Raw genomic sequence first — 17,342 nt, 5'->3', positions numbered from 1 at the left:
TTAATTGAACTTCAAGTTAAATTTAAATTCAAAATTTTACATTTTTAAAAATTAAAATTATTATTAATAAAAATACAAATTAAAAATACAATTATTAATTTGGTGGCATTGTCATTAAAATTTATTGACTATAAGGGGTGTTAATTAGTGGGATTCGAAGTGATTTAAGCAATGTGGCAAGGCTTGACTTATACTTCAACTGTTATTTCATTCCAAAGAAGGGTTCAACTACTCCAATGCGACCATACCTTTGGATGTCTTTCTTTGACCAAGTTCTTGAACGAGCGCAAACTCAAATTTTATATGAATATGTCTACTCCTCTCTTCATTCCTGGAAACCACGTATATAAAATATAGCAATATTTATTTAATCATTAAAATTTAATAAAGTTAATAATTTAATTCTATATTTTTAAAATTAAATTAATTAATATATAATATTTAATTATATTAGTAGTTTAATCCATAAATTCTGTTGTAAGAATGATTTGGTATTAATTTTTTATGGATTTGGTTACTTTTTAAATGGTATTATGATTTTAGAATGCATTCCTTTTATTAATAGAAGTGATAATGAATATGATAAATTTGCATTATGGCATGTTAAACTTGGTCAAATAGGGTGAGTCGATTCGCTAGGGTAGGTCTCTTGGGCTCACTCGCCAAAATTGATTTACCAACTCATGAGCATTGCCTAGTAGGAAAAGCAATCAAAAACTCATTTGGAAAGGTGACTAGAGTACGAATTCCTTTGTATTTAATCTACTTAAACATTTGTGGTCCAATATCGGTGAGGGCTAGAAATGGAGCATCCTACTTTTTTCACCTGTAAGATTGCTTAAAACGTTATATGAGATTGCTAGAGAATTAATTATAGACAAGAAAATCAAAATATTAAGGACTAATTGATGTCCCAAGTATCTACCTGATCAATCTAAGGAGTTATGTGAGGAAAGGGAATAGCTACACAATTAACAATATATATATATATATATATAGAGAGATATATTTATAAGAAAATGACACATGATACTTTTTTTTTTTAAATTTATTATGTATTACTTTTCATAAATATCATTCTTTATACTAATTATTATTTAATTTTTTATTTCTCTTTTAATTATTATTATTTATAATACTATCTTAATATTTGTGATTTAAATTATTATTTTTCTTAAAATTTAATTTTAAAAATTAAGAAATTTTGTAATTAAACACAATATTTAAAAATTATTTATATTATTTTATAAATACTAATTATTATTTAATTTTTTATTTCTCTTTTAATTATAATTATTATTTACAATAGTATCTTAATATTTTTTATTTAAATTATTATTTTCTTTAAAATTTAATTTTTAAAAATTTAAAATCTTTTATGATTAAATGTAATATTTAAAAATTATTTATATTATTTTTTTATAAATTTATTTTTGAAAAAATATTATTTGCCGCGTGTTACCTTAATAATAATAATAATAATAATAATAATAATAATAATAATAATAATAAGATCATTGATGGTTATTAGTTTAAAAAAAATTAATCATTAATTTGCGATATCATAATCAATCATAAATATTTTTCTTTATATTAATTATTATTTATTTTTTTATTTCTCTTTTAATTATCATTATTATTTATAATACTATCTTAACATTTATTATTTAAATTACTATTTTCTTTAAAATTTAATTTTTTAAAAATTAAGACCTTTTATAATTAAATGTAATATTTAAAAATATTTATATATTTTTTTATAAATTTATTTAGGCAAAAACATTATTTACCACATGTTATCCTCCATAATAATAATAATAATAATAATAATAATAATAATAATAATTTAAAATAAAAAATAATTTGAAAGATAATAATAATAATAATAATAATAATAATAATAATAATAATAATAATAATAATAAAAGGTAATTGATGGTCATTAGTTTAAAGAAAATTGACCATTAATTTATAATCTTATAATCAACTATCATATAATTTAATCAACCTTAATTATTTCATATATTTAATAAATATTTTTATTATATTATTATATTTTCTATTATTTTTATTATGAAATCTCGATTAAAAAAATTGAAAGAAAAAAAAATATAGTTTACAAAAAAAGTTATAAAAATAAAATATAGAGATTTGACTTATTTATAAGTAGTATGTATTATTTTTTATGTTAATAATTTAATATTCTTTTTATTTTATTTTTTTAAGATTAATTAATGCTTTTTATTATCATCATTATAACCAACTTATGACAATTTAATTGAAACAATCAAGTAAATAGAAAACATTTTACTGTTATAGAAATTGAATTTGAATGTTTGTTACTATTTTTTAATTAAATAATATTTAATTATAAATTAATTTTATTTAAATTATTTTCATTTATTTGTCTATATATAGTATGTCATATGAGATATTTAATACATATTAAGTACTATCTTCCCACTAAATATTTTTATTTCACCCAAATGCTTTTAAATTTTTTTTATTTGCACTGTTTTTTATTATTTCTTTCAAAAGTTATTAGTTATTATTCTCAAAATTTATTTATTTAAATATATTTAATTAATATTTATTTAATTATTAATTTTTATAAATTTCTTATTTAATATTTCTTAAACTTTTGAATATTTTATTTCATTATAATTATATATCGAATGCAATGATAATTAATATTTTGATTATCCATATTTTATTATCATTAATGTTCAACAGACTTATTTTTAAATTTTAATTAAATATCTTTATTTTTATACATAAATTATCTCTCGACTATATTTTTAAATAGAAGTAGAATTTCAAAGATAAATTATAAATATGATTACATCGAAAATTTACCTACAAAGAAAGATGATAAAAAACAATTAAAGTTACATTATTAAAATTATGAAATCCATTTTTTAAAAAATAGTTTGTTTTTTTTATATTTATTATATTAATAGAAAATGATGATATTTTAAAAGTTTAATTTTTTTGAAATATATTTATTTTATACTATAAATTTATGTAAAGTAATAAGCATTTTTGTCAAAGAATTATTTTATAGAAAATATCAGATTAATAAAAAAGAATTTACACTTAGATATAGTATTTTTAAAAAAATATTTAATAAAATTTTATTTTTAATTAATAATAATGTTATATATTTTCATTATTATTAAAATTAAATAATTCAATTCATTATTAGTAATTCAATTTTTTAAATATTTTAATAACAAAAAATATTATATTTACATATTTTAAAAATAATATTATTTTCTCATTAATTTAATATATTTTCTATAATTTATAAGAAAAATATATATTGATTTACATAAATTATGAGATAAAATATAAAAATTTTATAAAATTTAAATTATTTTTTGAGTAAAGTATTTTTTATTACATTTTAAACGAAATAATCATGGAAACTATTATTAATATATGTATAAAAAGAATTAAATAGTTATTTTAATTAATTATATCATAAATTAATTAAAAATTTATTATTATAGCAAGTAAAAATTTATTCAAATTAAATTAAATAAAAGAGAAATTTTAATTTAAAAGTAATTTAATAATAATAATTTATTTATTTAATATTTAATTAAAAATTAAATTAAAAAATAAAAATTATAAATTACCAATGCATGGCATGGGCATTATGCTAGTTCCGCAATAAAATGAGATTGCAAAGAGAAAGAAACATGCCCTTTTAGATATGGTTAGGTTCATGTCAACACGAGCAAATTTGCCTATCTCCTATTAGGGGATGCCCTTCTAATTGTTGCCTATGTACTTAAACATGAGCCCACTAAATCTGCTTCTTCTACCCCTTATGAGTTAGGGACTAGTATGAAACTAGACCTTAACAACCTCAAACCTTGGGGATTGATGATTTATATTCATGAAATTCTCATAAAAATGGGAAATTATGTCTTTTACTAGTAAAAAGTATATCTTTATAAGGAACTTTGAATGCTTCAAATGATATGTCTTTATTGGTGAATAGGCTAATGGAAGTGTAATAGAACTTGAGTCATGAGATGTTACTTTCTAAAAAATGACTTCCCTAGAAAGGGTGAAGTTAATAGAACTACAAGTTTATATGAATTTAAAGATCATTTACAGGGCGCACCATTTGTCCAAACTGAGGAACAAAATGACACGTTAGAACTTTTTGAACACAGTGAGAGAGACTTGACACTTATTGGGTAAGGTCTAATAGAACTAGATTCTTCTATGCCCAAAACTCATAAAAAGTCAACAAGGCCACTTCCTAAGTTGATGTTATAAGGTAGAAGGGGAAATGTGCATTATAGGACCTTAATATGACGATAAGTTAAAGAGTGTAGAAAGGCATTATCATCTCATAAGAATGGAGAATGGATTAAAGCAATGGACCTATGAAGGCCAATTATGCTTAGGACTTGGTTGATTTGCTTGCTAGGCTTGAGGCCTAAATGGGTTCTCAAAGTTAAACACAGAGAGTGTGGTAGCATAGATGGTATAAGGATCACTTGATAGTGAAAAGGATATACTTAAGAAAATGGTGTGGACTATGAGGAAACTTTTTGTTTTCCTTGATTTGCGTTATGTTCACATTTGTCGAACATCTAAATTTGGAATTTCATTAAACCAAAGAAATGTTCATTCTCTTTATATTTATACGTGGATGATATTTTGCTAATTAGTAACAATATGGAGTTAGTAATCACTATTAAGGTGTGTGTCTACTACTTTTGAGATGAAGGACATGGGAGAAGCTAGTTATGCGATCGAGGTTAAGATCATCGGGGATTGCTCGAAAAGGTTGCTAGGTTTATCACAATAGAATTATATCAACAAGATTCATAAGTGACTCCATATGCAAAATTGCAAACCCATTAATACTCTTATTTGTGATAAGTCTAAGTTTGATGTTAGAATTATGACTCAAAATCATAGTGAGATTTAAAGAGATCTTTTTCTAATTTGAATGGAAGAAATATTTCTCAATGGGATGGAGATATATTTCCTATATAAAGTATAACTCTTATTTTAGTGTTATTCCTAAATTGAGTAAAACTTTTAATCAGATTAGAAATGAGAAAATTAACACTATAAATAGGAGAATGGTAGAAATGTTATTTGGCTTTGCCTATGGAAAGTAGCCTTCAGCCTATGGAGTGGGGCTATCGCCCATTATAGAGAGGGGCTTTGCCACTTGTTGAAGATTTTGCTCTGCCTATTGATAAGGGACTCTTGCCTATTGCCGTCTTATAGAGGAAAAGAGGCTTAGGCCTAAGGTACAGAAAAGACATAATCTAAGAGGAATAGATTATTGTCTATTGTAGTTGAAGACACTCTTTGTGGTATAGTAATTGTAGTAGCAAATATTAGATTAGGTCTAGAGAAGATTGAGAGGACTAACTAATGTATTTACTATGAGCAGTTTTTTATGAGAATCCTCTTGGGTGTAATTAGAATGATGGATAGTATAGCTTAAGCTTGTAATGAATGATTTATTATTATTAATAGTTGAAGATAGCATGCCTATGGATGTAGCCCTATGTTGAGAGAGTAAACTACATAAATATTAGTATTTTGTATGTTTACTTTATTTATTTATAGTTCACATGCTTTCATTGTGCACAACAATTAATGTTAGAGTATGGGGATGATCTTGGTGAGTTTGATTAAAAGTAAAGCTGCTGCAATATGTAGAAAGTTACACATGCAATAATGGTGATGGTGGAGAGTTGAAATTAAGGTGGAGCTCTTGATGCAAAATTAAGATGATTAATGATGTGAAAATTTTTTAAAGAAAGAAGCAAATTACACCAAAGATGAAGATAAAAGAATTAAAGATTTGAAGAGTTCAAGTTCAAGTATAGAGATTTGATGATTAGATGATACCCAAGAATTTGAGGCATGTGATAGATTTTGTGTTATGGTGAAAATTATTAGAATTATTACTCAAAATCTTAGTGGGATTTGAAGAGACTTTTTCCTAATTTGAGTAAAAGAAATATTCTTCGATAGGATGAAAAAATATTTTCTATATAGAGTATAACTCTTATTTTAGTGTTATTTCTAAATTGAGTGGAACTTCTAATCAGATTAATATTGAGGGAATTAACACTATAAATAAGAGAATGGTAGAAAGGTTATTTGGCTTTGCCTATGGAGAATGGCTGTGCCCTTGGAGAGTGGTTTTTAACCCATGGAGTGGGGCTGTCACCTATTATAAAAAAGAATATTACACTGAGGATTTGGCTCTGCCCATTGATGAGGAGCTCTTGCTTATTGCAATCTCATAGAGGGAAAGAGGCTTTGGCCTAAGGTGGAAAAATGACATAATCTAAGAGGAAGAAATTATTGTGTATCATAATTAAAGATACCATTTGTAGTGTAATAGTAAATATATTGGGTTATATTTAAAGAAGATTGAGAGGACTGACTAATATATTTACTATGAGTAATTTTTTGTGAGAGTTCTCTTGGTTACTTAGGATGATAGGAAGTATAGCTTAAGCTTGTAATGGAAGATTTATTATTATTAATAATGAAAAATGACATGTCCGTGGATATAACCCTATGTAAAAAGAGTGAACCACGTAAATATTGCTATTTTGTGTGTTTACTTTATTTCTTTGTAGTTTACATACTTTTGTGATGCACAACAATTGAAATTAGGACATGAGCCCTAAAATCGAAGAGGAGGTTAGTAAGATGGCAAGAGTTCCTTATGTAAGCGCTATTAGGAGCTTAATGTATTTGATGATGTGCACTTGCTCGAGCATTTGTTAGGTCATAAAATTTGTCAATCAATACTAATCAAATTCGAGATTTGATCATTAGAAGCCATGAAAATGATTTTGAGATACCTTAAGGAGACTCCACAAATCTTGCATTATGCTATCAATGGATGAATATGCACCTTATTGGGTACATAAACTCTAATTGGGTAGTGACCTTTATAAGTGCACATCCATATATGAATATTTAGGATTTTTCTTGCCTAGACCTATTTCATCATGAACCCAAGATATAAGATGTATGGTGGAACCCACTTATTAAATATATAAGTCCTACATATTTGTGTCTTGGATCCATAGTGAATCGAGTCTAAGTAAAAATTTCCTGGATACGCATTCATGCTAAACGATGTCACTATATCATGGAGTAGTGAGAAACAAAATATCTAAAAAGCCCAACCATATGATGTAATTTGGTATATATATAATTACTTTGGGATCATCTTATTTTTTTCAACTTAAGTTTATGTAAAATATCGAAGCACTCCGCAAAACGATGAGATTGGAAATGCAACATAGTGTCCTTTGCAAGAGCAACATGACAATAGAATGACATCGTCTTCAATGGTGGTGTTGGATGATGATTTAACAAAGACGGTAGTAGTATCTTGATTTGCTGCAGGCATTGATTGTGGAGAAGATGTATCTTGCAAGTCCATAACCATATCCAAGAAATTAGAAGGCAATAATTTTTTAACACCACTATATGCTTCTAAATTCGTTTATCTTCTCATTTTAATTTGGTTTTGATTTATAATTTAAGATTTGTAAAATTTGAAACTGTGTTATTTGTATTTAAAATTGCATCTTTGTTTGTATTTAAAGTTGTAGCAAGAAATATGATGTTTTGATGAATTTAATTCAAAAAATTACAGTAAAAATATGATTTAGGATATTTTGTTTATGAAATTAATCAGACTATATAAAATCAAACACTTTATTTTCGTTTGATTTGGTTTGGTTATGCCTATTATTCAATTTGATTCATTTTCTCATAAAATAATTTTTTTTATTTTTTTGATTTGATTTGAAATCAAATTTATCGTTTATGCATCCTTAATTATAAAGCGTAACTTTTTTCTTTAAGGATAAAATCTTACCTATAGAATGTATGTCTACACATGAAATTCTGCTACTAACAATTGAGAGTTTAATTCAATGCTTCAATTAAGTGACCAAATTAAAAAAAAGAAAAATCTATTTAAACTTCAAAAATTTTGTAATTCAATTATAAGTCTTGTAAGTGAAACTCATGTGAGTCTAGTTTAGCTCGATTTAATAATAAAAGTAACACTAGATTTGATAAAGTCAGAATTAAATTTTTAATCTTTTAATTTCTCTACTTAAAAATAAAAAAAACAACCCATGTGAGAATTTAAGACATTGCACCCTTGGCCTTGGCGTCATTGAATGAAATTTGGTACCAACAAATTAAGATAACATAAACCTCCATGAGAATGACAACCAAAGCCAGCAAAATAAGTTCAAAATATGCGCTTCTCAATGTTTGAACAGTTTGTGTTTGTGCTCAATAAAGCCAAATGCTTCGGAAATCTTTCTGACACCTTTAATTTGGTATTTTCTCTTTTAAAATAATTTAGAAAGGTAAAGGGTTAGATCAGTGGGGTCCATAATCCAACCAATCAAACCGACAACTATACAGAAAACTTATTATTATTTAATGTTAACAAAACCAGCTACCCAATATAATAATATTCTTTCTAGAAAAATATTAAAATGATTAATATTTTAATATTTTTTAATTAATATATTTAAAAAATATTTTTCTTAAGGATTTATGCTCTCTTATTTTATTAGAAAATAAATATTCAGATTTTTCATATTTTTATTGGATAAGGTATAATTTTATTAAAAATATTTTAAAATTATTTAAAAATTTTAAATATATCAAATAGTAAGCACCAAATAAAGCTTTATTTTTTTATTAATTAGACTCTAAAAAAATAAATAAAATTTATATTTTATAATTATTATCATAATTTTAATATTATTAAATAAAAATTCATTTGTAATATTCTACTATTGTATTCCTATTTATTTGAATGATAATAATGTCTGTGAGTTTTTTTTTTTTTATTGTATTGAGTTTTTTTCACATGTAATATTGAAATTTAAACTCCAAATCTTAAATGTTGGACACCACTTTGATATTATTGGTTTAAATCTAGTTGATGATTTTTTTTTATTATATTGAGATTACTTTTCAACATGTAAAAAGATAGTGCATTGATGATGCTAAAATTAAAAAAGTTAAGCAAAAGTTTAAATTAAATCTCAAAATTAAAATATTATTCAGTAATAATACTTTAAAAAATATATTCTTGAATAAAAATAAAAATTATATAAATTTATATTTTTTTATAAAATTATTCAAATATTGTTCATTCAATTCTTTGCACATTGTTTAGGTATTTAAGAAAATTGATTAATTTTTTTATACAAATAATTTATACTATTTTTATCAAAAAGATAAACGCGAAAGAGAATAAAGAAGAGAAGAGTGTGGATGTAGATGATAAAAAAATAAAGTGAGAGAAATAAAAGTGGGTAAAAGATAGATAAGGGTGAGAGAATTAAGGTAATTTAAGTATAATAAAATAATAATAAGATTAAATAATTAATAGAATTAAATTATGAGAATTAATTAATTTATTATTTTAATATATTAATTAATTAATTTGATTAAAATAAAAAGATTAAATTTATTAATTAAAAAAAATCTAATAAATAACTAAAAAATTTAATTAGAGTAGAATATATAGACTATATAATATATTTTTAAAATATATAAATTAAATAATTAATTCTATTAAAATATAAAAAATTAAATAATAATTTATTTTTTATTTTAATATTATAAAAAAAATAAATAATTAAATTTATAAAAGAATATATTTAAGAAATGTTTATATATAAAGAGGAGTTAATTAACCCTATTTTTAAAGGTGAATCCATCACTGTTATAGTAAAATTATCTTTGACGCGTGACAACAGAGAGTTGGTGGATTTTCTTACATCATCTCCTCTCAAGAATCTGCATTACATTATGCACTTTGTTCACAAAATTGAAAAGCGAGTATCATATATATATATATATATATATATATATATATATATATATATATATATATATATATATTAAGCGAAAATAATATATATGTGCGGATCGGCAAGGACGGAACTACCTTCTAATTAAGGATCCTGGTATTTATAAAATTCATTCTATCCGAATTATTAATATCCTCAAAATTTAAATACATTCTAAATTAAATTAAATTAAAATTTGTTTTTAATAACTTTAGTTTATCTTAATCTTAATTATTATTATTTAAAAAATATTAAAATCAATTTAATTTTATATATTTTAATTAATAATATATATTATTTTTTATTAATTATTTATATTTTATAAATTTAATAATTTTATAAAATATTTAAACTTTTATTTATTTAAAATAAAATATATAAAAATTTATAAATAATTAAATATTTATATAAAATAATTCTTATAATAAATATTTAACATGTAAATTTTAAATTTATTATAAATATTATTTCTTAAACCCAAATTTACCTTAATTCAATTATATATTATTCAAATTCATTTTATTAAGATTTCACAAGGTCAAAAATCCAACTTATTGCCATTGTTAGTTGCAGCCTAGGAGCTATAGTCCGTCAAAAGTTTTTAAAATTATAATATTACTCTAGATTTTAATAATATTTTTAAAAGAATTATTGTTTGCCATTCTTAATTTATGTTTTTTAAATAATATTTACACCTTTAATATTTTTATTTTTATTTTAGCCTTTTCACTTCCATATAAATTTCATTTATATTTTTATATTATTTAATTTAATTCTTTTAATATTTTATATTTACATTTTAATCTCTAATTTTTATTAAAATGTCATTTAATTTTTTTAATATTTATTTTTGACACCAAAAATTACTTTATAGTTATGCGACTGGCCAACTTCCTTTGTAAGGTCTTTTAGCTATTGAGACCTACGTTTTAATTGATCCTTTTATAGATATTCATCATTGAATTGATCATGATTTATGAAGTAATGCTTACCATAGGTTTGTTTATTTAACAACTACTTCACCAACTTACACTCAGGATTCAACATCACATACATGTCACATTATTTTCAAAGTCCTTAGAGAGACACCACAACTTGGAAGATTCCAAATTTCTTGCTCCTTGACCAACTTGTCCTCATTTATTTATGTTTCCTCTCTTACACGCCATGGATTAGTCTCCCAAGTAGGGTCTACACTTTCACCTATGACAAAGATAACAAGTATTCCACTATTTTCTCATTATTTAAAGCCCACAAAATGTTAATATTTAAAATTATTAGGTTTTCTAATTTTTTAAAAATATCTTTTTATTTAGAAAATTTAGTAATATTAATTAATTATTATATATATGTTAGATTTTATATTATTTATATCTTTTTATAAGTAAATTAGTTGCGGATTAGAAACCAAAGGAAATTGGTTAATTTAGTGGTCATTAATAAAGTATTAAAAATAATCAAATCATGATATTATATTCTTTTCCTTTATTTGAAAAAATAAATTTTATAAGAATTTAATTTAATTATTTTTTATTTATAATAAAAATATTTAATTATTTTTAATTTAATTTTTTAAAAAATAAAATTAATTATATAAAAATTTAATTGAATTTTTTCTTATAAATGACTTATTTCAAAATATGCCTTAGAAAAAAAAACTCCATTCAATTCAGAAATTGTATCTTTGATACTTGATTCAGCTTCACTAAATTCTATTTTGAGATTTAAATTTTATTTTTAGAATATATGAAAATTTTAAAATATTAAATCACTATTAAAATTTTAAATAAAATTATTTATGAATTTTAAAATTTAAATAAATAATAAATTTGTGTTTTAACTCAAATTTATAACTTATTAAGTTTAAACAATATAAAAATTTAATAACTAAATTAACTCTCAAATAATTATAATTAAATTTGTAATAATTAAATTTGATGCGCTCCGACTCCGAGTGGCTGAATATATTCCAAAATTCTACACACGTTTGTGTGGGCTAATTGTAAATATGAAGAAAACTGAGGGGCATCTGTTAGTGCGATCTGATCATAAATGTACTCTACAAAAGCCAACCGGCACATCATTTCTATTTTGTGAGAAGAAGCAGACAGCAAAGGTTCCTCTCTGGTCTCTGCAATTGGAGGAGAAGAATCACAAAAACAAACCCAAGCCCGGAACCTAAGGAGAGCTTATACCTAAGGTATGCTCCGAGTAAATACTTACTAAATCACCATTATACATGATAATTATGAGTGGTTTTGATTTGGGTTTTGTGCCTTTAAAAAAAAAAAAAAATCCTTTTTTGGTTGTTCTTGTTGGATTTGACTGACTATTGTTTGGATGAATTTGAAGTCCAGGTTCATTAATTGTGTGAATTGATATGTTTGAGGATATGGGCAAGTTCTAGAATTCATTGAAGTGGATTTTCTTGTCTTGTTTCAATTGTAACTGAGCTTCTTGGGAAAGTTTAGAAGAAGCTTTGATTCTCCTATTGATAAAACTGTGGTTAATTTTATCTTTGATTTAAACTATTAACCCAGAAGGCATGGGTCTCAAGTTTAATTTTTGGGTTTGGATTGTTCTTAGAAGCTAAATTCTTATGTTAATCAGGAGATTAATTTCATTTGCCCTATATATAACTCAAGCTGTTTGCTGTCACACATTTTTCTTTTGTCTTTTTTTTTTTTATTTTTTATAATTTTCGTATATATATGTATATATGTGGAAATAGGATTTTATGCTTTTGGCATCTGGGTGAATTTTAATCTTATTAGTTGTTCTTTTTTACCCCCTCAAAAATTTCCCCTTGGTTTGCTTGTCGGTTTGCCCACTACCTGTGCCTTTTAGCCTTTAAAGTACCTTTTCCTCTTTGTACTCGGTAGCTTTTTATGCTTTTATTCAACGAAGAGTTCAATCAGTGTGACAGTATCCACAGTGCTACTGCAAATTTCAGGATCCATTCTGAAATTACTTTTTCTTTTTTTTGCTTGATGCTAGAGGTTCTGATTCTAAGAATGGCTTTTTCGGACGGTTGATGATATAGGTCAATTTTGTTTTCATTTGTCCCCTTGTTTTTCCACTATTGTGATAACTGATGATCAATCGGTTAACTGCTGTGCTTCAATCTTACGAGGTGGTGGTATACTTGCAAGTCTTCACTATTGCATAATGAGTACTACTAATGTGGTTGAAGGTGGAAACAAGCGACCTTTTAGTCCTAACTTGTATGTTGTTTGCATCTGTTCTTATAAACTTTTTCTTATCTGGAGCAAATGGAAAATGCCCTTTTAAAAACTTTCTACTAATACGGTAGCTGTATGGTAGTCCTCCCTTCAAAAATTCTCGCATCCAAGTATTTTGCATATGTTATGGCAAAATCTGAAGTTTCTTTATAAAAAGAAGTGCATTCAGCCTTTTCTACCAATGAAATGAAAGTCAATGATCTATTCTATGTTAATTTTTTCCTTGTGCTCATCTCAGTCTGTGGATTGACTGACTTTTTGGTTAATTGTTTTGGATGTTTCGAGTGGAATGTTTTGTCCTTTTTCTATTGGTCTTTCTAGCTTTTGATTTGAAAGTCAAAAAGAAGAGGTAAAGATGAAGGACTGTAATTTTTCCTTTTTCTTATTGGCCTTGGTGACCAAATTTAATTACCTGCAATTGATACCTGATCAAATGGTCATGGGGTCAGTGTGAGTATCATAATAGTAGTTGATTAGGGCATGAGAGCAAAGTTCCGGGCTGAGCCTTAGCAGCCTGGAAATACAGTGGCCCTCCAAAATGACTTTGCTGTCTTGATCTCACTTCATAAGATTACGTTTTAACCTCTTTTCTGAGTAGGAGCAATGATAATCTCAACTATATTGTACTTTGCTATTAACAATCTCCTTCGCTACTAAAACGTATCATCCAAAACCTGAGTCCTGACCTTTTCACTTATTTTTTCTGCTTTTTCACTAAGATTAATTGTGTTGACTCTATTATCTTACTTTGTCCCCCCTTTCTGTTTGCAGACAATAGTGATCTGTTAATACATTGCTGTAGATAATAGAGACAAGGCCCCCAAAATTTGTGGTCGCAAGTGAATTATATTATGCTCGACTATTTATCAATGTCTGCTGAATAGTAGCATGTAGCTTTTGGAAATTAGTTACTTTATCAAGTAAAGGGAGCAATTCACATTGAAAAGTTTATTATATCTATTGAGAACATCAAGTCAATCAGAGGCTAGTTTTAGATGCAAACATCTCAGAAACACAAAAGTTCAGCTGGTATTCACGGGTTTTACCACCAACCACAAGAGATTGATCAATATGGTTTGCCTCATATACAAATTTTAGACAACAATGTATTCTCAGATGTCGGCAATCAAGGAACCACTGTGTCCTTTCAAAACTACAAGGACGAATACTTTACCTTGGAATCTTCCACGGCTACTGGAGGTTTTGTTGTCTATGATTCACCTGCTGCCAGTGTCTCATCCAACAGAAGTCCCTTTTCACCCCAAGGTTCACATTCGTACCTATCAGATCCTCATCATTCTCCTGATAACATATATGGATCTCCAATGAGTGGATCTTCATCTGCTGATGATGACAATCTACTAATGAGGCAGAAATTAAGGGAACTGGAATTTTTGTTACTGGGGTCTGAATCAGACATTACAAAAAACTGTGATTTCTGCTTCCATCAAGCTGATCGATTAGCAAGTTGGGACTGGAACCAAATGGTAGAAATGATCCCTAGGTTAGACATAAAACAGGTGCTCTTTGCCTGTGCTCAGTCTGTATCTGATGGTGATATACAAAGAGCTGCAGGTTTAATGCATATGTTGGAGCAAATGGTTTCAGTCTCTGGGGAGCCAATGCAGCGTTTGGGAGCTTACATGTTGGAAGGGCTCAGAGCAAGGGTGGAACTCTCAGGAAGTAAAATCTACAGAGCCTTGAAGTGTGATGCACCACTGAGCTCAGATCTGATGACTTACATGGGTATTCTCTTTAAGATCTGTCCCTACTGGAGGTTTGCATACACAGCTGCCAATGTTGTCATCCGTGAAGCTATGGTGTATGAGCCTAGAATTCACATAATTGATTTCCAGATTGCACAGGGCACCCAGTGGATGTACTTAATCAAGTCACTTGCAGATCGGCCAGGTGGCCCCCCGTCAATTCGCATAACTGGTGTTGATGATCCCCAGTCAGCTCATGCTCGTGGTGGTGGACTTCCTATTGTAGGGCACAAGCTATCATGTTTTGCTGAGTCATGCAATGTGCCATTTGAGTTCTATGATGCCGCCATGTCTGGTTGTGAGGTTCAACTTGAACATCTTGGGTTGCAGCCTGGAGAAGCTGTGGTTGTGAATTTTCCATATGTATTGCACCACATGCCAGATGAGAGTGTGAACACATGGAATCACAGAGACCGACTGTTAAGGCTGGTAAAGAGTTTGTCACCAAAGGTTGTGACGCTCATTGAGCAAGAATCTAACACTAATACTAAGCCATTCCTTCCAAGGTTCAAGGCAACACTAGAATATTATGCCGCTATGTTTGAATCAATTGATGCTGGATCCTCTAGGGATGACAAGCAGAGGATAAATGCTGAGCAACACTGTGTGGCTCGCGACATTGTCAATATGATTGCTTGTGAGGGAGCTGACAGGGTTGAACGACACGAACTCTTTGGGAAGTGGAGTTTGCGATTTAATATGGCTGGATTTACTCAGTACCCACTAACTTCCATGGTGACAGGTGCTGTCAGAGATTTATTGAGAGAATATGATAGGAACTATGGACTTCAAGAGAAGGATGGTGCTCTTTACCTTTGGTGGATGAACACACCCATGGCAACCTTTTCTGCTTGGAGGCGAAGCCCTGATAGTAGCAGTGGAGTTCTTTAACATCTGTAAAATTTGTCATTGCTGTTTTGCTACGAAAGTTTTAAGTTATGACCTGTAGTGATGTTTGTCTTTGTAGAAGTAATTGAGAATAGCTATTTTTCAGATACTAGTGTCAGTTCAAATACTCAACTCTTAGATTTCACTGTACATCGCCCGCTGCGGAATGAAATAAAAACAGTTCCGCATTATGCTGCAATTTATCTTCTAGCAATAATTAGTATCTGTTTCAGAACCTACACGTTTTTTGAACTGAAATGAGATAGTTTCAGTTCTTCTGGAAAGCTAGCAAATGATGTAAGGTTTAGTGAGTGTAGTCTTGTATGCATATCTCAGAAGTTTAACAATTTATTAATGCAGGATGGTATTATGTGGAATTAAATATTACCTTAGTAGTCAATGATTTATTAGTAAGTTGAGTCATTGATAGATTTAAACAATAAAGAAATATTAAGACAAATTGAACTGGAGAAGATTCAAAGGTGTTTCATTTAACAAAATTAAATTTGATCTATAGATTATGAGATTTGATGAATTGAAGAAAATGCTCCATTTTATGGTCAAAAGTTTATTGAAAGGAGGGGCAAAAAAACTTTTCCTTTATCTATTTTCTTTGAACATCTAATTTTCTTTGACTTTCTTTTTCTAAAATTCTCTTTCAACAAACTCTTTTAACTCACAATTAGGCTTGAGGGAGAGGTTGATTCTTATTGGTGACAGCCCTTCCTCCCTCATTTAAATCATTTCTTCTTCCTTTCTTTTCTGGTTTTTGTATTTTTATTTTTCTGAATTTTTTCAATAATTCTCATATCTGTGCCTTTTCTGAAATGGATATTGAGAATTTGTTTTAAGATCTATTCTTCTCAATAAATCTTGAATTTATTTGTCTTCATTTGTATGGTTGTCCCTTCTATCGTAAAGGTTTAATTTTTACTTATTATAAATAAAAGTATGATCACTCGTTTTATTTGGTTAGAAATTTTAGATCTTGATGTACATATGTGGATCTCCTACCAATAGAGCCTGATAGGAAGACTTGTTCCTCCATTGACATATAGTGACTTCAACTTATTTGTATATATCATATGCGGATATGAAAGATCTAGAAATATTATTTTGTCATCCAAATCAAATAAAGCATCGATGATTACTTAGAAGATATATATTTTGTCAAGATTGTCACTAAGTAGAAAGATCCAATATTATTATATTAAAAGAATAGTGAATTTTATTGTCTATTATAGTAAGTCCAAATTTTATGAGGTTTGTCAATTATAGTTAAAATATTTTTGTCTGGTCAATTTTGACATAATTGGGAACGGTGTTAATTGTGGCTTTGAACCCAAATTGGGTAAAATAATCGCTGATGTGGCATTGACATACCAAAAATATTATTTTTTTTTACATATTGCTAACATAATAGCTGATGAAGTATGAACTTTAATTTTTTATTATGTTGTTGATGCGGCGACTAACATGATAAAAATATTATTTTATATATTATTACTGATATAGTATAACTTTAATAATAAAAAAGAGTC

At 26.8% G+C, this 17,342-nt stretch overlaps 1 protein-coding gene across 1 annotated transcript; it reads left to right on the top strand.

The window, feature by feature from the left end:
- Positions 1-11,961: 11,961 nt before the first annotated feature.
- LOC110666668 (scarecrow-like protein 13) lies at positions 11,962-16,038 on the top strand. The gene is made up of 2 exons (XM_021827238.2): positions 11,962-12,105; positions 13,919-16,038. The coding sequence occupies exon 2, from the start codon at positions 14,143-14,145 to the stop codon at positions 15,802-15,804; it is 1,662 nt and encodes a 553-aa protein (XP_021682930.2). The 5' UTR covers positions 11,962-12,105; positions 13,919-14,142; the 3' UTR covers positions 15,805-16,038.
- The last annotated feature ends 1,304 nt before the right edge of the window (positions 16,039-17,342 follow it).

This window comes from Hevea brasiliensis, chromosome 3 (assembly GCF_030052815.1).
Source record: "Hevea brasiliensis isolate MT/VB/25A 57/8 chromosome 3, ASM3005281v1, whole genome shotgun sequence".
Taxonomy (NCBI): Eukaryota; Viridiplantae; Streptophyta; class Magnoliopsida; order Malpighiales; family Euphorbiaceae; genus Hevea; species Hevea brasiliensis.
The sequence above is the reverse complement of the archived record's forward strand: the minus strand, read 5'-3'. Positions and strand labels throughout refer to the sequence as shown.

What these genes read in the sequence shown, in the direction of transcription:
- LOC110666668 (XM_021827238.2), top strand. Translation starts at nt 14,143, where the DNA reads ATGCAAACATCTCAGAAACACAAAAGTTCAGCTGGTATTCACGGGTTT.